Source organism: Amphiura filiformis, chromosome 14 (genome assembly GCF_039555335.1).
Source record: "Amphiura filiformis chromosome 14, Afil_fr2py, whole genome shotgun sequence".
NCBI classification, from domain to species: Eukaryota; Metazoa; Echinodermata; class Ophiuroidea; order Amphilepidida; family Amphiuridae; genus Amphiura; species Amphiura filiformis.
The window spans coordinates 11,315,847-11,338,601 of NC_092641.1; the positions used below are offsets into that span (position 1 = coordinate 11,315,847).

The window sequence follows — 22,755 nt, forward strand, 5'->3', positions numbered from 1 at the left end:
CCCACTTTAAACGGTTACAAAATGTAATCGAAAAAAATCCCATTTTTTGACCAAAAATCACATTTTTTTCCAAAAATCACATTTTTAAACCAAAATAACATTTTTGACCCAAAATCAGATTCTCAAAGCATAATCATGATAAAATCGAATGGATCCTTTCGCAGGATACACAAAGATATTGGTCTCGCTGTGAGTTAAAAGATATCGTGCTCGGCTATCGCCTCGCACGATATCTTTTAAAACTCACAGCTTGACCAATATCTTTGTGTATCATGCGAAAGGATCCATTCAATTTTATCATTATTATGCTTTGAGAATCTTCCATCCTATACTTTATACACATTTTTTTTTTAAACCAATTATTCTGGATACTGGCGACCAATTTCACCTGAACACGGAGGTCTCTGCATCAGCTTGCAGTCCACGATCACCATACAAAATCACATTTTGCCCAAAAATAATATTTTTGACCAAAAAACAGATTCTCAAAGCATAATAATGATAAAATTGAATGGATCCTTTCGCACGATACACAAAGATATTGGTCTCGCTGTGAGTTTAAAAGATATCGTGCTCGGCTATTGCCTCGCACGATATCTTTTAAAACTCACAGCTTGGCCAATATCTTTGTGTGTCATGCTCAATCCATCCAATTTTATATCAAACTTGGTCACAAGCATCACTGTCCAAGATGTAACTTGATACGTGACCAGTTCCGGGTCAAAGGTCACGCAAGGGTCACATGGGTCAAAAACGTGGTTTCAGCTTTAAATGCTACTCCTTCCACAAATTTGGTACACAATAGTTAAATCCCGATTTGGGATCAAAGGTCATTTAGGGGTCACTTCCGGTCATTTTCGAAATACCTTCAAAAATCCACTTCTCGTGCAAATTAAGCAGTACAGAGTTGGGACTTACACACATGCATTGACCTTAGCTGGTGCACATAAGTTAAACTCCGATTTGGGGTCAAGGGTCATTAAGGGGTCATTTCCGTTTCAAATTTAAAAATCTTCAAATGCACAGAAATGATCCCAGCAAACACAAAACGTTTTCGACATCATTCGCAAAAGGTTATAAAAGGTTGTCAGAAAACGTTTAAATGTCGGGTTATATAAAGGGTATATTAAGAGTACAAAACGTTTTCATAACCTTAAAAAAAATTTTTGATAATCTACTGCTCAGCAAACAAAAATGTTTTACAGAAAACGTTTAAATGTCGGGTTATATAAAGGGTATAAAAAGTTTTAATAACATTCCAAAAACATTCTTGAAAACTTGATACAAAACATTCTAAACAGAATGTTATTTTGGGAGTTGAAAAATATTTTGTGAAAAATGTTTGCCAAAATATTTGCAATAACGTTTTAAAAACGTTTTCATGACCTTTATATAACCCGACATTTAAATGTTATTAAAAGGTTTTGAAAAAAAAAAAACATTTTAAGAACATTGCTGTGTTTGCTGGGTTTAAATATTTTAACATAATGTTATTTAAGTATTGACAAAATATTTGGCAAAAATGTTTGCAAAAATAGTTTAAAATAACATTTTTTTTTTTTTTTTAAAAAGATATTGTTGTAGTGTGTTTTTACAAAAGTTTTAAAACCTTATCATGACCTTTGTATAACCCGACATTTTAATGTTATTAAAACGTTTTTAACTAAACCAAAAGCCAAAATATAACTTATTTAAAACGTTTTTAAAACGTTTTTGTGTTTGCTGGGATCCTTACGACATTCCTAACATGTTAAAAATATTATTTATGACCCCAAAGGTCAAAGTTTAAGGGTCAAAGGTGAAATTTTAAAATTGGTTCGATCGAGCTCAAATTCAACAGCAATGATCCTTACAAAGTTCCAAACATGTTAAAATATTAATGACCCTAAAGGTCAAAGTTTAGGGGTCATTTCGTCAAAGGACATTTAGGGTCATTTCTGCTTAAGAGGGCGCAGCACTAAATCACTCCGCATTTTATGTAACAACGAAATTCGGCTAATATAGTCCATAGTGAATATGAGATTGTAGCGACCATATCTACGGACATGTTCACTTTAAATCACTCAATTTCGGCTCATATGAATTGGACAAGTGTCTTTAATGATAACATGCAGAAAAAAACTGGACAATTGATCTCAAAAGCAATTATCTGTGGCGGATTAAAAGAAAACCCAATTTTGAAATGTGAGTGGTGAGTTTAGTATATCTTTAGCTCTTTTTTTTGCACCGCAAAATAGCGAAAAAAGTCAATGGTCATCGATATATGCCGACAAAAGTTGTGGAATCTAGAGAAACAGAGCTTTAATTTGATACCAAATTTATTTTGCCAAGTATTGCAGGGACGTCAGAAATAGCGCTTGAAGTAGGCCGAATTCACACGTTATCCTATGGGACGCTGAATTAGTGCTGCGCCCCTTGTAACGGCCGTCGTTATGAACGCGTTCCTTTTACATTCTTCGCGCAAAAGAAGAGATGCGCTTCACAAAATGTGTTCTATTTCAATCATGATGATAAACAAAGATTACAAAAAGTCATCCTCATGAAATATTATTGGAAAAAGCACTTTATTGACCGAGTAGGCGCCTGCAAAGTCTAGAAATGCGTCCAAATATCCTCAAAAAGGCTCAAAAATGGACTTTAAGGTTAATAGACATTGTCAATCTGCATGAAGCCGTTTTGCTGAATATTCAGTAGGCCTACGCAAAAAGATCGTAATTGTTACCACTGGAATAGGGGGGGGGTAGTTATACTTCAGACTCAGTAATAAATGATTTCCAAAACAAAATGGCAACACTGATAATCTAGAAAAGGAATTAAACTTGGTTCAAAGACGTGCTCAAATTGTCGTCTGTCACTAATTTAGTGAGTTTTGTACAAACTTTCCCATCTTGGAGGAAAAGTCGAAATATTCGATTTTCGGCATTTCGGCACTGATCTTTAAAACATAATTTCTCTTGAACGGAATGTCGCAGAGACATGAAATCTTCGGTGTTGAGCTTCAAATTTTCTCTAGTTTACTTAATGAGTAATAAATGTGGATTTTGAAAACTTTTAACACCTTGTAAAGTTGTAACGGCCGTCGTTATGAACGCGTTCCTTTTACATTCTTCGCGCAAAATAAGAGATGCGCTTCACAAAATGTGTTCTATTTCAATCATGATGATAAACAAAGATTACAAAAAGTCATCCTCGTGAAATATAGAGCTTGCGAAATGGAGTTACTTTAACTTTAACGTCTAGAGGATTATAGAGGATTATGTATTCAAAACCACTCTGCCATTAAAGCCGCTTGAAGTTAAAGTTAACGCCAGAATCTATAGTGTGCCGTAAATTATGATGAAAATACGTCATAATTAAAACAATGGTTTGCATATTTCCTCATAGACTACATAATTACCACTTATGTATTGTCTAGTTAATAGACCAATTATTGGAAATCTAATTTGGTTTGGGTAAAAAACATGCCACATGATGCTAAAAATTACTGATTGAATTAGATCAAAATAAATTTTGTTCCAAACGTCACACTTGATACATACATTTGTGTGTGCTCATGACGTACACCAAATCAGCTTGCGGAACCAAGTTTTTGGCTTGACTTCAACGCCAAGGGGATTAAGTTCCAGTAAAATGGACTGATTTTACGGGACCCAGCAGTGTAGTGAACTTCTACGAATTGCAGCTACTGTGAACATTTTTTACAACGTTGCGTGTCTTATAATTACACCTCTATATAACCAAATATGTTTGTACTGTTCAGGTTTTTTATTTAATTATTATTTTATTCATTTAGGCCTACATTATGTACCCCAATTCAGCAGAAAGCTGGTCTAACATGTGCCACGCTATTATACGCATATTATACGCCTATGGGTATTGTATGTCAACCAAATTATTCATTATTAAAAGAGGAGGCCTATTTGTTACAAAAAATAAGAATGTCAGAAAAGGAGTATCCAGAAATATGTTGGTTGAAATTCAAAATTCTGGGAGTTTTTAAAGAACGAAATGAGGATCATTCGGGGAGATATATTTAATTCGATCAGAATGCAAAGAGGAGTCCTTAACTTGCCCTCCTAAAAGAAAACTCCTGGCAACGCCACTGGGGAGTGGGAAAGTGAGGACAGATGAATAGATGGAGGGAGGGGGTGATATGGAGAGGTGGTGATGGTGGTGGTGGGGGGGGCTAGGGAGAGCAAACAGATAAAATGGGCTTGTGTCCTGATGGAAATATAAAATTGACAAAGCTGCCGTTTACTGGAATAATAATTGAGCTTTTATTATAATAATCCGGGACAATAATATAGGCATATCACAAGAATATTTAATTGAAACATGTTTCACGGCCCTGCAATGTGCTAACACTTCAAAGTGTTCATAGTTCTGGTCGCTAGGGTTCAACTCCCCGCACAGGCATGGAATACTGCGTAATATGTATCATGTTCGCTTCCATCTAGCGATCAATAACCTGAAAAACCCATACGTAATCCAATTCAATGCACAAGCTCATACACCTGTGGTTCTTTGATGTTACAGTTTACAATAGAAACATTGATCAATAATGAACGTTGGTCAAAAGACGAGCTTACTGAAGTGAAAAATTATGTACATGCAGAATCATCATTTATGCATATTGCCTTGAAAATCATAAAAAGAGATTACTTGATCATCTCAAATGATTTTATTAGCGTTATTTATAAACCATATTTTAATATTTCTAAATGTTTTATATGTCTTATGTCCCAGAAATGTATGAATTTGATGCGATATTGTGATGAAAAATAATATTTTACTAGTCAGATTCAGAAAGAGAAATCTCATTACACTCGTTAATTACATCACAATCTAAACATAGACGTTCAAGTTCATAGAGAATGTTACAAACTGTTGTATGTTTTGCTATTTTGTTTTCTCTGTAGGGAATGTATTTTATCTTTAAAATCGGATATGAAAAACAATCATAAATACAGCACAAACGGGCATCACTATTTGTGTGCATAACGCAATTTTACGAATTATATAGAAGTGACATATGACACTTCTAAAAGGTGTATCTTGAAAAGGAGATTACTCTGATGCTAGAATTTCGGCATGGAAACTCATGTGAAATGAAGAAAAATATTACCGATTGATTTTATGTGTCTTTTGAGCTTTAAATGTTTCAAAATGTCAAAATCAACAAAATTCGAGTAATTATGATGTCATCAACATGACATTAATATTCATGAGGAATAATTATTGCTCCCTCAATTAAGAAATGATTAACAAATGGTTGGATTTCATCGCACGACCTTCTAGTAACTGTATCTAGAAATTTATGAAAGTTACTTTTTAATTTTTGCCGGAAACAAGCTTTTTCTATGGTTACTGACCAGCTCATTAGCGCGGTTCATTAGACATTGGGACATTCTTTACAATGGGATTACCGCCCTCTGTTGATGACAGGGTTTCGAACTCTTATCAAGGCGATATAGGAAATGCAGGGCCGTGGTTTAGAAGTATAATATTAGCGTATAGCTCATAACACAGGCCTAATTCCCATTGTATTGGTCATCGCCAAGAGATGTAATCCATGTTTATTCAAACTAAGCGCCTATTGTAATAAGTGTTACCAACAAACCAGCAAACAAAAGGGAGAAATTTGATGCAGTCGCTTTTACATACCCTTCTTTTGATCACCCATTGATACACTTCCCCTAGTTTAAACAACAAGACGCTGTTGGTACAGAAACCAATCTGACGTTCGCGTTGAAGTGAAGTTGAGCAAGACATCGAATCGATATTTTTGAAGTTGCCGTTAAAGTTCCAGTAACTTCATTCCGCAAGCTCTCTATTATTGGAAAAAACACTTTATTGACCGAGTAGGCGCCTGCAAAGTCTAGAAATGCGTCCAAAAATCCTCAAAAAAGCTCAAAAATGGATTTTAAGGTTAATAGACATTGTTAATCTGCATGAAGCCGTTTTGCTGAATATTCAGTAGGCCTACGCAAAAAGATCGTAATTGAATATATGAATACAAAAGCCACCTAAGTCCATACTTTGGCCAAATTGAGTTAAGCATGGGAAATTGTTGCTATACATAGGCCTGTCATATGCATGAAAGAACAACTCAAATTCATTATCTGTGTCTATTGGGCATGTGAAAAATAGCATGTATGAAAGAATCACCCAATTCCATGATTTGAGTCTTGTAACACATTGATTGAAATCCAGTATGTATAAAAGTCCACTTGTAAGACATTCATTGCTAGAGAATGACTTTTGAACAAAAAATGGGTTTAATAAAGGAAAGTGTGTGGTTTATATTACATGGCAGAATGCTTATCAACATTATACATACCTGTGTGCTTTATTTTGTATTATCTTACTAGTGGTAATCTCATTCTAACATTGTTGTCTTTGTATATGATTCAAAAACCACCTAAGTCCAAAATTTAAAATGAACCCCACGAAGTCCCTGAAATGCTAATCGTCATACCTAATACAGGTTAATCCACTCATTTGCACGTAAAACTTACCATATTGACCAGGTAAATCTAACTGAAGGAATTAAAATGATACACGGGTTTTTCTCTCAAAATAACTTCGCATGGACTTAGGTGGCTTTTATATTCATGTATTCAATTGTTACCACTGGAATAGGGGGGTGGGGTAGTTATACTTCAGACTCAGTAATAAATGATTTCCAAAACAAAATGGCAACATTGATAATCTAGAAAAGGAATTAAACTTGGTTCAAAGACGTGCTCAAATTGTCGTCTGTCACTAATTTAGTGAGTTTTGTACAAACTTTCCCATATTGGAGGAAAAGTCGAAATATTCGATTTTCGGCATTTCGGCACTGATCTTTAAAACATCATTTCTCTTGAACGGAATGTCGCAGAGACATGAAATCTTAGGTGTTGAGCTTCAAATTTTCTCTAGTTTACTTAATAAGTAATAAATGTGGATTTTGAAAACTTTTTACACCTTATAAGAGGGCGCAACACTAAATCACTCCGCATTTTATGTAACAACGAAATTCGGCTAATATAGTCCATAGTGAATATGAGATTGTAGCGACCATATCTACGGACATGTTCACTTTAAATCACTCAATTTCGGCTCATATGAATTGGACAAGTGTCTTTAATGAAGAAAAAACTGGACAATTGATCTCAAAAGCAATTCTCTGTGGCGGATTAAGAGAAAACCCAATTTTGAAATGTGAGTGGTGAGTTTAGTATATTTTTAGCTCTTTTTTTTGCACCGCAAAATAGCGAAAAAAGTCAATGGTCATCGATATATGCCGACAAAAGTTTTGGAATCTAGAGAAACAGAGCTTTAATTTGATACCAAATTTATTTTGCCAAGTATTGCAGGGACGTCAGAAATGGCGCTTGAAGTATAGGCCGAATTCACACGTTATCCTATGGGACGCTGAATTAGTGCTGCGCCCCCTTAACGGCTACTGCTACGGCTAGGTTCAGATCTATAGCTAGATCTAGTTCTTTCTTTCTTCTTCTTCTTATATAAATAAATACATTTTGGATTTATAAAGCGCCTTTCTCCAGATCTTAGAGGACTCAAAGCGCTGTGATTTCGCTGCAATGGTGAATCATCACAATCAGATCGCATAAGTTGCTGCCGAACGGCGCACACCTATCCGCATTTAGATTGTAACATCCACCAATTATCTGTGCAGCTCCCCAAATTCCATTGGGTGAAGGAAGTTTTGATAACCAAACAACTAATCACCGATTTTTGCGATACAGGAGGAAACCGGAGATCCCGGAGAAAACCTGCGAGAGCGAGCATGGAATCGGGATAAACCAATTAAGTGCACATGAGTCCTTGGGCCGCGCCGGGGCTTGAACCCGGGACCTCAGTGGTGCAAAGCGAGGGAATTACCGCTGCGCTAACTCGCCCTCTTCTTTCTGGCAACAGGTCCACTGCTCCTTTATGCTGAAGCCGATTTTGACCAAACTTGGTCACAAGCATCACTGTCCAAGATGTAACATTATATGTGACCAGATCTGGGTCAAATGTCACGCAAGGGTCACAGGGATTACAAACGTGATTTTTGCTTAAAATGCTACTCCTTCCACAAATTTCATGTCTCAGAGTTGAGACTTGCACACATGCATTGACCTTGCATTGGTACACAAAAGTAAATCTCCGATTTGGGATCAAAGGTCATTTAAGGGTCACTTCCGGTCATTTACGAAAAACCCTCAAAATGCTACTTCTCGCACAAATTAAGTAGTACAGCGTTGGGACTGCTCCTTTATGCTGAATGCATTGACCTTAAGGGGTGTACAAAAGCTAATCTGAGATTTGGGGTCAAAGGTCATTATGAGGTCATTTCCAGTTAAAATCTTAAAATCTTCCAAAATTCATATCTGCTACATGTAACATAGTATATTGGTGCCACTTGCACAACAAAATATCCTTATGACATCCTGAACATATTGAAAATATTTGTGACCCCAAAGGTAAAAGTTTATGGGTCAAAGGTCAAATTTTAAAATTTGTCCAAACAAGCTCAAATTCAATAGGAATGATCCTTACGAAATTGTACAAACATGCTAAAAATATTGATGACTCAGTTATCATCTAATTTGGGGTCAAGGGTCATTTAGGGGTCACTTCCGGTCATTTTCGAAAAACCATTAAATTGTCGGCCGCATCACACACTGAAGTATTTGCAAAATACGCAATTCGAGAAAATCGAATTTGAAATTTTGCTGCATAATCATGATTAAAACATTATTGTCGATTAAAACTTGGTTAAAATTAATGGAAAATACACAAATTTTCGATGTAATTCACTCATCACTATTAGAGCATAATTTATTCTGCAAAAAATCAATATTAAATAAAATACGTCACTATGTGGAAAGGACTTTTCGCTGTTCAAATGACAAATACGTTGTGCAAATACATCACTATGTGAAACAGTAATTCGCAAATACGTCATTATGTGAAAAGCTCAAAACAGCAATTTTATCGTGCAAAGACAAGGTCGCGCAAATACGTCGCGCAAATACGTTACTATGTGAAACGGCAAATTCTTCAAATTGCAGATACGACATACTGGACTTGAGCAGTATAGGTGATTTTTCATTTGTCTATGTTACTTGTTTGCAATTTTGACCCTATTGAGTAATAAACCAATAAATAGTTCACCTTGGATGTGTTTCGTAATATAATGAAGTAACATCAAAAGAGATGTATTCCACAAGATAATGAAGAATGCGGCTGGAAATTTGATCAATTATGGGTTTAATACTCAGAAAATCAAAATTGCAAATGAGAAACATGCAAGAATGACTTGGGCAATTTTGTTATGAGGGTGACGATATACACCAAAATGCACAAAATGAGTTGATAATGATGGATTTATCTTTTGTCATTGTTTCGCACATTTAATTAAAAGACGTAGAGAATTGGATTTAAATTGATGTTACAGAATTCACATCATTGTCGCAGAACATGAGAGGTGAATGTTTTGTATTAGGTTCATCTGCAATGTGGGAATTTATACTATCGAATCTATTTTTGGTGACATACCTTGTTGTCGTTTCATGCTGCTACGCTGCACTTCATCAGACTGGTAACCTTGCTTCTTCGTTCCTGAAGTTGCTGCCGGTGGCGGCGCTAGAAGCTGGTCGAAAATATTCAGTATGAAATAGTTCCCTTCGTCTCTGTTCATGGTGTTTCGCCATCGTCTCGTCTCTAATCTGCCTTTTCTTCCAGTTGGCATCCCTTGATCTAATATTAGCGTCCTCCCAACCTATGACATGGTTGTTTTACGCAACGTGGTCTGTAATAGCAGATTTATTTACTTCTGTGAGCGATTGTTTCCTCTCTGACCGAGTATGTTATTATGTACCACAAGTGCTGCCTTCTTCGCTTCTCCTTGATGTTCTTTGAGAGGTATGCCAAACAAGCGTGAAGTTTCGCCAATGTAGGTTTTGTTACTATTCTTGCAAGGGATTTCATAAACACAGTCCGAGGTTTGCGATACGTCCCGTTTGTCCTTGGGGTGAACTACAATATTGCGAATTGTTTTGTGCGGTTTGAAGGTTGTCGCAACATCGTGCTTGTTGAAGCACGATGTTGCGACAGCAAAACAAATTATGGAGGTGAATGGGTAAATATTCTTTGTCTACCATGAGTTTTGTCATTGTTACGGCCCAAGATTCCTTAAAAAGCGTTTTGAAGGTTTCTTTGAGTGGGACGTTAGGAAGAAGTGGATTTTAAATGCTGTTTATACACCATCATCCACAACATTTCACTTTATGGTAGGTGAGTGGATTGAATTCAGTTGATGATATGAAGACCTTTATCTGTGAATGATACGGCGCAAGAATTTCTTCAAGGCGTCTTGGAAGTCTCCTTTGAATAAGGCGTAGATAAGTGGGTGTAAAATGCTGTTACAGTGTGCACACCACATCACAACATGGAAGGTTACCACGGTTACGGGGCCACTCGCTGGGTCGATATAATATTCGGAGTACTGGAGGCTGATGCCGTGAATGGTGCTAAGAGCGATAGAAGGAAACCAAGAAACAATAAATAATGTAACAATGACGGCAATGATTCGGTTAGTTCGCCGAATTCGCTGTCTTGAAAAAGACGTCGTACTTAGCGGAGGATTGATTACTGGCGAATATTCATTTGAAACTGGATTCCCCATTTCGAATTGTAGGTGACGATTTTCTTCAGGGGGGGGGGTGTAATTTACGTTAAAAATGAGACTATAATACACAAACAGGAGGATACCAAGAGGGATGTAAAATTCCAACACACATCCAACAAGGAAGAGCGCGCCCTTTGGTTCCCGAATAATGCATAGGAAGCCGTCACTTTCATTTTGTCCGAGATGGTATCCCAGTGGAAAAAGATAGCAAGACACACTGTCAAGACGGACACACACCAAGCAAAAACGATGGCTTTGATGGCTGCCTTAGTGTTACGATAATGAGCGTACCATAAAGGTTTGGTGATAAAAAAGAATCGATCTATGGCGATCAAAGCAAGATGCCACATCGTCAATGTAAAAAGCAAAGTTTCAAAACAAAAAAATACTTTACAAAAAGGAAGACCAAAATGCCATCTTCCAACATGTGCGTCTTGTAAGTAGTCAACAAGGCTGGTTGACATAACTATTACACATATTAGAAAATCTGTTATTGCAAGAGATGCGAACAGGTAGTTACTTGGTGTACGTAAATGGCGCATTAACAAAACAGAAACTATTACAAGTGAATTACCGACTGTTCCGAATAGTATAATGGGGATTAATAAGAGAAGAATGTATCGATACCCATCAGCCAATGAAGGTACGTATAACGTTGTAGAAAGCAAAGTAGAAGTATTCATCTTAATAAAAACAAGACTAAAGAGTTGAGATACGCGATTCTCAGGCAACAAATTGCTAGTGTTACAGCAAAGGATGCCAAGAGCATGAAGATAGCGCGTGTCACTCCCAATCCCATTAGTCGTATCTATTGTCTAGACTATAGTCAACTTACAGCTGAGACTTCTAAGTCGTCATGACTGTCTCGACCAATGAATGCCCTGAATTAAAGTATATGATTTTCATGGGTTTGTAGAAATAGAATATAGACAAGTACTTCATTATACTATACACTTATACTGCGCCCAGAATTTTAAAACTAAACCAAATTTGGGTCAATATTTTTAAATAGATGTACACTCATGACACTGTATTGAATCCCATTTTAAGATGTCACCCTGTATAAACGGCCATGTTAGATTTACGCAAATTAGGCACTGTTCCACTACAGGGTTTTCTTTAACGCACAAAACACGCGTATTTACGCGTTCAGGCACTTTTCTGACTCCTTCAAATCCCTAGTTCCAAAGTCCAATGCGTACAAAATCTTGAAAACGTACGCGTTCAGATATTGCAAGAATTGAATAGAGAAACACCTGATATTGTGTATTTATTCTCGGCTTTTGGCATTTAGGACCTATAGGCCTACTCCCGATATGTAGGACAACGAAAGGCTTTAATGCGGCATTTCACAATTTTCAGCTTTTCAACTGTTCAAATTTAAATTTTTCACAGTAATAGTGCCAAAATGGTCCACCAAATCGCTTCAATTAGGTCTTCATTTTGCAAAATTTTCCAAGTTCTAAGGGGGAAACATCACCCTGCGTAGTTGATAAACAAATGGCCACTTTCACTTCTGCTTTCGACATTTGCCAATTTATGTTTAACACAATTTATAGGCCTACCATAATAAGGAAAACTTGTCGTCCACGAAAGACTCCATGGACTGCTCATTTCACAAATGTTAGGCTTTTTTAAACTAAAATTTTACACATTAATATTGCCAAAATGATCCACCAAATTGCTTCAATTAGGTCTTCATTTGGCAAATGTTTCTTACTTCTCAGGGGGAATCTTTAAATATTATTATTTTCTTCTAAAATTGCCCCCACCCCCTTGTGACTGTTCTAGATCCGCCACTTCTCCAAACAGTGGCGTAGATTTCTTTTTGACTCGGGGGGGGGGGCTTGAAGTAGTAAATCCAGCACCTTTTGGAGAAAGAATAAGTTTATGGTACAACAAATTTTGCCATTTTGAAGCTTAACTGTTGAAATATGGTGCAAAAGTGGAATAAATTCGCGAGAAGCGCGCAAAATGTGCACTTTTGGGGCTAAAATGGCCAAATATGAGGTTAATTTGGTCAGAAACCCACATACAGGCGTCAACATTGGGGGATGATTGTATGGACCACCCCCCTGGCAAAATATTGGGGGAGATTCCCCCACATCATCCCAATCCGGATCTACGCCTATGGCTCCAAAACACACATATTGTTAAAAATGTCTTCAAAAATAATATTATAAAAATACCCCTTGGGCAATGTTTTTGACTCCTTCAGAGGAAAAATTCACAATTGAAAGGGTCAAAAAAATACCCCTTCAGCAAAATGCTTAAAGAAAACCCTGTTCCACTACTTACAATTTCTATGACTTTTGAAATGTTTTTTCTGTGACATGGATGTATGTATTAAATGGATTTTGACAATTTAGTGGTGGGTTAACGCAGGTTTGTACGTCCATAACGAATTGCAGTGGCGGATTACAGTTGTCAGCAAGTCAGCAGTTGCTGACAGGGCCAACTAGTAAATCCAGCCCCTTTTACGACAGAATAAGTTTATGGCACAAACACTTTTGTGACACAAACACTATTGAAGCTAAAATGCTGCAAAACTGGAACAAATTCGCGCGAAGAGTGCAAGAATTTGCACTTTTTAGGCTAGCATGGCCAAATATGAGGTTAATTTGTTCAGAAACCCACTTACAGGTGTCACCATGTGGAGGGAATGATTGTATGGACCATCACCGCAATGAGTGTATGGACCATCACCGCTTATCAAAATATTGCGGATTTTTTCCCCCCCCCCCGGCCCCCACCCCGGATTTACGCCTATGATGTGTGGGTAGGTTGTGTGCATGTATGGGGTGTGTGTGTGAAACTCGGACAGATGTATATTCTTTATGACTTCAATGTAATTTACTAAACTTGGAAGATTTTTTGACTTGGTGATTTTTGTGTGTGTACTTAAATTCTCATTGTGATACGTATTATGTTCAAGAAAATGCAGTATCAATAAATCAATAGACAATTATGTATCACTGTCTACACAAGACCAAACAGGATAATTGGTATAGTGAATAACTATCAAAGTCACATTGTAACGCCTTCAATATTTTTATATTATTATAAATCAAGACTTTAGCTGCTGTAGTTTTGTTAAAATCCGAGACTACAAACAGAAAGAATGGAGCAGCGTGGCACACTGCCTTTGGTGCAAGAGGTCCCGTGTTCAATTCCTCGCTGGTAAATGGCAATGGCGGGGCACAGGGCGGCGCCACAGGGGGGGGGGGGCAAGGGGTAAATTGCCACCCCCCACTAAGAAATTCAAAAAAGAGGTTAAAGGAAGGAAAAGAGAAAGAGAAGGAGTGAGAAAAGGGAGGGGAGAAAAAGAGAGGAGGGAGAAGAAGAAAAGGAGCCATTCCACTCCCTGGCCATGGTTAGAAGGAGGAAACTGGGCAAATTTTGTCCTTTTCTGACTGAAAAAGCATAAAAAAACTTTTTTTTTCGCTCGCTACGCTCGCAAAGTGGACCTTTTCGGCTTTTAGTGATCATAGGGGGCGACTACCTCCCGCCTATGCTCTTGATTGCGGCTTTCAATTTGAAATATCATTTTATCGTGCCAATTTTTTAAAAAAAAACCCAAAAAAAACGGCATATCATATCGTCGGCTGTATTCCATAGTGGCGTATAGTGATTTTTGGTCATTTTTTGAAAATTGGCACATATGTTTTAATGATGTTCTCTTTCATTTTTCTAAGTCTCATCAGTCATAATTAGCTAATTAATTAGTAATTAATTAATTAAATGTGGCGTATAGTTACAAAGTGACATTTTTGTATTCCATAGTGGCGTATCGACCATACGCCACTTTTTATACACATTTTATAATTATGAAATATCGGCAAAAATGAAAAACATCGTATGTCATAGTGGCGTACGCGTATCGGACCTATACGCCACTATGGAATACGAACGACGAAAAGTAACGCCATAGGGATTACACGGCGACCGAGGTGGCGTACGGTTAACGTAAGGTTAGGGTATTGTGTTTTGTTCGTTTTCCATAGTGACGTATAGTTTTATTGTCAGTTTGCCAGCAATAGTATGTATTTATTTCTTTTGAAAAATATATAACAATAAAATCTATTTAGTTTACTACAGAAATTTCACATCATTTACAAAATATAATGAATGTCTGATTTACACAACTCGATTTTAAATTGGCATTTCTTCAAACACGATTTTCTCGAAAAGTTGTTTATTCACGGCGCCCCACTATACGCCACTATGGAATACGGACGACGATATACCGTGCAACTGACTTAACATACATCGCGTTGCGACCAGAGGCGTAGATCAGACCCGGGGTGTGGGGCATAAATCCCCCCAATATTTTGATAGGGTAGATGGTCCATACAATCATTCCCCAATGTTGACGCCTGTATGTGGGTTTCTGACCAAAGTAACCTCATATTTGGCCATTTTAGCCTAAAAAGTGCCAACTTTTTTCACGCTTCGCGCGAATTTATTTAACGTTTCCACCATATTTCACTTCGTGCACATTTGTACCATGAACTTATTTTGTTGCCAAAAGGTGCTGCATTTACTAATTGAGTAGGTCCATGCCTTAAACCAGCGGGTTGAAAGTCGAGCCCGTGAATGAAATCCATAAAATATGCAGTTGGAAAATAAATAAATAACCCTAAAAAGGGTGAAAATGGTGCATTAAATGGCTTCATTTGTGCTTTCATTTTGAAAATGTTCTAAATTCGGAGGGGGCACATCCACCCTCAGACACCCCCCTGCGTCGTGCAAGCGCGACGGCCAGCGCTGTCGCGCTGAATACAAATTTTCATAAATTGTTTTGCCCCCTCTATCAAAATACCCTGGCGCCGCCCCTGGCGGGGCAGATGATCCATGATAAAGACCTCGTTTACAGGCGGTTCCGATCAGGGTAATGCCCGATTGTCGGCTACACTTGCCTGTCCTGTATAAATACCTCGACCAGCTATCTACAGCGACCCCCTTCGTTCACCAGGTCACTTGTCCCTGGCCGAAGTTTCGTCAGCGTTATCTCCTACATTTCAGCTTTTAATGCCTAGATATGCCCGACATAAAAAAAAGAAGGATATTGATGCCGCTTTAGGAATTACCTAAGGTGCAGTTTATAAAATTTTAAAGAGACGTCGAGAGACCGGAACTACTACACCTAGACCAAGGTCAGGTCGGCCCCGAAAGACAACCGCCAGGGAAGACCGATATCTCCTGAAACTGTGCCGTAATGGTCGCACGAAGCCTGCATCTTGGCTACGATCAGAATAGCTGAGGTCCATAAACGCGCCTGTTACCAGGAAATTTTTGAACAATAGACTGGTTAGTGCAGGTTTTCGCGCAAGACGACCAATAAGAAAGCCGATACTTCTGCAAAGACATCGACATGCCCGCTTGCTTTGGTCACAGAGACATAGGAATATGACAGTATGCCACTGTCGTAATGTGATCTTCAGTGACGAGGCCCGGTTCCTCCTCTACAGACAAGATGGCCGATTCAAGGTCCAAAGACAGGTTGGTCAAGCCCTGCTTGATGATTATATCCTGCCTAGAGTCCAGTGAGATGCAGCGCGTCCACCCAAGCACGCTTATCATGTATCAAAGTTGGTGATGTTACTTCTGATGAAGATTCCTACCGACAAGGATAGACGTGAGACGTAAGAGATGGTGGTGGAATTACAGTATGGGGAGCACTTCACAGTAGGTCAAAATCACACCTCTACATGTAAAAGGGACAAATGAACCAGGACCAATACTTGATTTAGATTCAGTTATGCTTCCATTTGCAAGAAGAGACTTCGGGAACAATTTCGTGATCCAAGATGACAACACCACGGCGCACAGAGCCCTACGCGTGAGGGAATTCATTGAAACTGAGAATGTAGAACACCTGGACTGGTCGGCTTTGAGCCCGGATATGAACCCTATAGAGAACTTATGGGCAGAAGTATCCCGCAGGTTAGGTAACATGGGCAACCAATTAACCACCCTGCAGGAACATAGACACGCCCTCATTGCTTGCTGGCGAGATATTCCACAAGGAACCTTGGTAACCCTGGTCGAGGGAATGTCCGGTTGCGAACACGACCTTGAGCTGGCAAGGGTGGACTCTCCAATTATTGAGTTGTGTTTTCTCAAGCAAGAGACTTATCTGAACATGTCTCAGTGTGAAATTTTTTGTTTAAACAATAACATTTGCTAGTGTCTTTTAATCTCATTTTGTGATACAAAGAGACCGCCAAAAAGTGTTGCGATTGTGTGATCCTTCCATTGTAATGCGCCTCCTCAGGTAATTCTTTGTTTATTTGACAAACTGTGTGATGTAAATATCAAAGGACATTTGTATCTTTCAATTAAATTCAACTGAGCACTACTCCAGAACAATAAACATGTTCCTAACATGATTGAAAACTGCATTTGATACAAAAATATAAATATTCCAAACTTTTGTCCATGACTGTATATCCATCATAATGCAATTTGAATATGTATCCAATAAAAGACAAACTAGACAAAATATATAAATTTATACCTTATTTATAACCTATTTTACTGCATTACTAAGATAGCGAAATATCCTCGATAGCGCAAACTATTCCTTTTTAAATATTATATGAAAACTAACATTTTTGACACCTTTTTGTGTCCTAATGACATAATGACAGGATTTAGAAATACTTATATATCTTATATAAAAACAAATATCAACTGCTCTATATTCGTGAAATTTTGCAACATTTCTACCCTTTTTGACTGGGGACCCTTTTTGACTGGGGACCGTGACTGGGGACCGTGCAGCCTTACCCCCGTGCTTCTCTCGAGGGAAACAGGCCCAGTCTAGGCTTGCCCAATCACCTCGGGTAGGTATTTTGCACCATTTCTTTAATAAGCATTCAACATTTACTATTTCAACAACATTTTAAAAATGTATATGTATTTTATCTCATACAAAATATTTTAAACGGTTTCATCATGTACGAGGATCATTCAAAAAGTTCTACCTCCATCCTCACATCTCTGTTATCTTACGTACCAGGATATTGAAATTACCCATGATTACAATCTTAACTCTAAGCTACATAATAAAAAATATTTGAAATGTGATTTTTGTTTGTTTAGATATGTTAGTTAAAGCGAATACAGATTTGGTACGTCGGAAACGGTTCAAACTGAAGCCAAAAGTTTAATAAGCATCATATTGTGGCTTTGGATAATCTCGATAATTTTTTTAAAGATGCGATTGTCCAACTGCTTACTCGGAATAATTATTTTGTTCCTACTTGAGTTCCATGACTTGCCTTTGGACTTCAAAAGAAAATAAAACACGTTTTATATGAGACGAAAACATTGAAGGGTTCAACGGCCACACAAATGTTATTGAAATTGGCCAGCTTTCGACTAGACCACGTTTAAGGGTAATTCGTAATTACGTCCTTATTCTAAGCAATGTACATGTATACATCTTAACATGGAAATAAGATGAACAGTTTGTTAATAACCTTGTATAATTATTATACAGGGTGTCCCAAAAGTAACTTAACATTGTGAATTTGCCATAACTTGCGTTGGGTAAATAGTGTTGTTACAAATGATTGCACAGTATGTAGATAATTCTTTTAAAAATGTCATGATACCAAACATGCCTATGTGGTCATGACCCTTTGGCATCAAATTAAAGTAAAGTAAAACCCACTTTTATAAACGCAGAATAAGTCTCATCATTTGAGACATGATAACACGATACAGGGTGTCCCAGAAAAAAAAAACCGAGTAAATAAAATTGAACGTAGGTCACGAAATAGACATCAGAATCAAAAAATTTAAAATGTAACGCATAGCCTATTTTATTGTGCATCATATACGAAAAATTTATTTGATTCGTTTGACTGGTTGCGAAGAAATTAACGATTACATAATGCGTGCATCAATGCAGTTCATTCCAAGTTTGATCCACAGGCGCATTTTCATACTCGCACACCGCTTCCTAAAGTTTGTGTATCTCATTTAATTTAGTCCACATTATCTATTTTATCATCCGACGGTGTTATTTTATTCGTGCTTTCACTGAAGATGAATAACAGTTTGACCGAGAAAATCTTGATTTCTCCAATTGGAAGCTTTGCAACTTTAATTCTTTAGGTTGTGCAAAAATATTATATTTTAACTTTCCAAAGAACATTTGAGCCACGAATGACAATGATCTAGTGCTTACAGCTTTACAAACATATTCCCAAACATTAGTTGCGTGAGGTTTGTTTCAGCCAGCTGAAATTCTTTATGCAATAATTCTTTATACAACATTTATATCAACATTAACGCAAAAAGATTTACAAGTACCGAGCATCATCTTACATGCAAGCTTTCATTTTCAATATCGTGCAGGTTTTCAAATTTGAACTATACCTAATTAAATATTTTGCAAGAAACATGTTGTTAAAAATGAACGAAAAGGATTTCACCGAACAAAATATGAAGCCCATTTATAGTTAACCACTAGTGCGCATTGTGTTGAATGATCTTTCTTTCAAACTTGGAATGAAGTGAATTGACGCATGCGTTATGCAATCGCTATTTCTTCGCAATCAGTCAACTGATTCCAATAAAATTAGCGTATATGCAGAATAAGATGGGTTACACGCTGATTTTTAGATTTGTGGATTCTAATGTCTATTTCTCGACTTACGTCCAAATTCATTCGCCCGGTAATTTTTTCTGGGACACACTGTATAACGTGTTATCGTTTTCAAATCTGTTTTGTTTAATTTTGCTATGTTTGTTTGATTGTTTGTTTGTTTGTTTTCAATGCGTAATCTTCATTTTCTGTTTTATCTGGATTTTATATGGAAACTGCTTAAGTTTTTTTCTGAGGATTCGATGAAGAGTTGTACGCGGTACGTTCTCCATTGAAAGTCGACGTACTGATCGTCTTGGGCTTTTCGCCACCGCTCTTCGTATGACATCGATGTTTATAGCCGATCTTCCTGTTCTTCCACCACGTCCTGCCCGAGGTAGATCATGAACAGATCCAGTTGATAGGAATTTCTGCACTAGTTGCTGGATTGTATTTCGGCTGGGTGCATAATTTACATTAAAATGTTCCCTAAACTTTGCTTGAGTGAGTTTGTCCGACTTTGTCTCGGCTTGCTTACTTGCTTATGTCGATTTGTCTAGTCGGACTCCGCTGATGGCTCTCCACACAACTCTGTTCTGCATGCAAAGATCAATCTGTGTGAATATGTTCTCCATTTTGGTATGAAGTTGGAAATATTTGAGATATGGAAAATTCACAATGTTAAGTTACTTTTGGGACACGCTGTACTTACAAAATACAAAACATGTGCTTATATTTTATTTTAACTTATGAACCAATAAATACGACTTGAACCAACAAGTGCTTACTCGATAGAAGTCAACAACCTATGGAAAAGGGTAAAATAATGAACACTATTCTGAATCGGTTTTGTTGTGTAAAGATACGATGCCCAGTGAAATTATTTGAACAGAAATAAAGCAATTAAATCATTTTCAGAAATAAATATGTAATGATTTCCACATAGATGTGGGCAACCTTTTTAATCAAAATTTGCCTTTTTTTTCAGACTGTTTCCGACGTACCAAATCTGTATTCGCTTTAACTAACCTATCTTGAGGAGAACACCCTCAAAATTCTGTTTTTTACATGATTATTTTATACTTTATTAACCAAACATACCCTGCAAAATCAAGACTATAGGTGCTGTAGTTTTGTCAAAATCCGAGATTTTGAATAAAACGCAGGAACCGTCGTTTTATTAGCACCAGATTAGAGATTAGAGATTAGACATTCGTTATTACAATGAATATTACACTTTCAATCGTTGTTATGCACCAGTTTTCACCAATCAAGTGTACGGGAGTAATATCAGAAATATTTTAGACATTCAAAATTTTTGGCCCAATTATGGCCCAAAATTTGAATTTTTTGAACTTCGTGATTTTGGCCGAATTTGACCTAAATACAACTTTTATGTACCGATCGAGTATTCTAGAGTATTTTAACACCGATTTGGTCTTGCAAAAATTTTGGCCCAGTTTCAACTTTCTTATCTAGGTGAATTTAGACCTAAAAACAACTTTAATGTACCGATCGAGTATTCTAGAGTGTTCTAGAGCATTTTAACACCATTTTTGAAATTTTTGAAAGTCCAAAAGGGTGTCAAAATACTCTAGAACACTTGATTCTGGGCCAAAATTTTTGATAGTTGGGCCAAAATTTTTTAAAGTCCAAAACTGGTCTGAAATTTTCAGAAATTACTCCCGTACACTTGATTGATGCATAAAAATGATTGAAAGTGTAATATTCAATGTAATAACGAATGTCTAATCTCTAATCTCGAATCTCGAGCCAACTTCACCGTGCTGTTTTATTATTACGATGGAAATATTAGTCGAAGGCGTACACGATGTTCGTAACACAGTACGTGCATGGCATGCGGGACGGTTATACACATCAAAGGATAGTACCGTAATACACATTGGCGACATCGGTGCTGGTAGTAAATTCCAATTTTCTTTGCTTTACCTCAGTTGTTCGGCTCATAATTAAAAGGGGACATATCGGATAATAAAAGCTAACATTTTATGGCAAAAAAATCTATTTTGTATGGAAATGTTACAATATGGCTTTAAGAGCATAATCATGGGCAATTTCAATTTCCTAGCATATAAGATAACAGAGATAGATGTGACGATGGAGGTAGAACTTTTTGAATGACCCTCGTAACTCCACAATTAAAGCTATTAAAACGTTTTGAACCCACTGGATAATTGCATTAGTCGTCCACCACACCATCTCAGCTACTATGATAAGACACTGCAAACAAGACAAACTGCATACCGATTTTGAGGACCGGTGTAATGTACGGTTTACACATCTTGAACCGCCATTTTGTGACTCTTAATACAATATGGCGGTTCGGTAAACCGTGCACCGGCCAGGTCTTTACTTCCTACCGGGTAAAGAAAAAATACCATAGAGCTCTCTATAGGGCTCAGCTGAAGAGACAGTTTCGATGGATAATTTATTATAATTTATTAAGAGTCACAAAATGGCGTCCTGCATGTATTATAGGGTTGGGCGGTAGTCTTCCTCCAATAGCATTAAGACAAAACCCTGTCGATCATCTGTTTGATAGCGCTCATCTGTGGTGCGAGGTTAGTAGCTGAAAAGAAAGCAAGACGGATCCATTGGACTACAGACACACTAGGTTCTATTCACTGATCGCACGGTCAAAACAAGGTTTTACCCGCTAAGTGCGTGCTGTGTGTGCATACCATACTGCAGTTACTGTCCGTTTTCCTATACACAATACACAGTGCTCTCACCATTGACGCGTGACCCCTACAAATGATGTATGTTGGGAGAATGGACACTTGCCTAGTTAACATCACTGTGTGAAAAATAACCAGCCAATATTTTATTTATTCTCCAAAACTTCTAGCAAATATATTTCTCTAACATGACCTAAAATTACAGCTAGGTTAGATGTTCAGAAATGGTCGTACTTTTGTAAAATATGAGTGAGGGCAAGGCATAGCTAGCCAACTCCCCGTGTTATTTGAATGGAGATTTGACCGAAAATATTGGTATCGGACCGCTCACTTCTGAAGGATGCCACAAAAAACCGGTAAAAGCTACATTTAAATTATTCTAAATAGGTTCTAGAAAATAAAGTTTTGTAACATGTCCTAAATTTTTAGCTAATTTAGGTGTTTGGAGAGGGTCGTACTTTTGTGTTTTAGGAAGGACATGTAAACGACAGATAACACCAAAAATATGAAGAAATTATTTCTAAACCGTGTTAAGTCAAAAATCATTATGTTGCTCATTTTCAAGAATGCTGGTTTACAAAAGCACGACATTGTCTGATTTCGTGAACAAAGCCACACATAACATTGTTTCCTTTCGTTTCCTTTATAATCGGTTACCCAACTGAAGCTATGAATACCAGCTTTATTGCGATATCGCACATGAAAACAGTCACTTGTGCACAACCAGAGAAGATCCGATTTAATCAGTTGAGCTGTTTCAATGAGTGTTATCT

At 37.3% G+C, this 22,755-nt stretch overlaps 1 protein-coding gene across 1 annotated transcript in view; it reads right to left on the reverse strand.

Moving 5' to 3' along the window:
• Window positions 1-21,520: 21,520 nt before the first annotated feature.
• The window catches only part of LOC140169694 (poly(3-hydroxybutyrate) depolymerase-like), a 40,250-nt gene continuing 39,015 nt past the window's right edge, over window positions 21,521-22,755 (reverse strand). Inside the window, exon 11 of the mRNA XM_072192992.1 lies at window positions 21,521-21,873. Within this exon, the coding sequence (XP_072049093.1) occupies window positions 21,812-21,873 (62 nt within the window). The 3' untranslated portion in view covers window positions 21,521-21,811. The remainder of the gene's footprint in view (window positions 21,874-22,755) is intronic.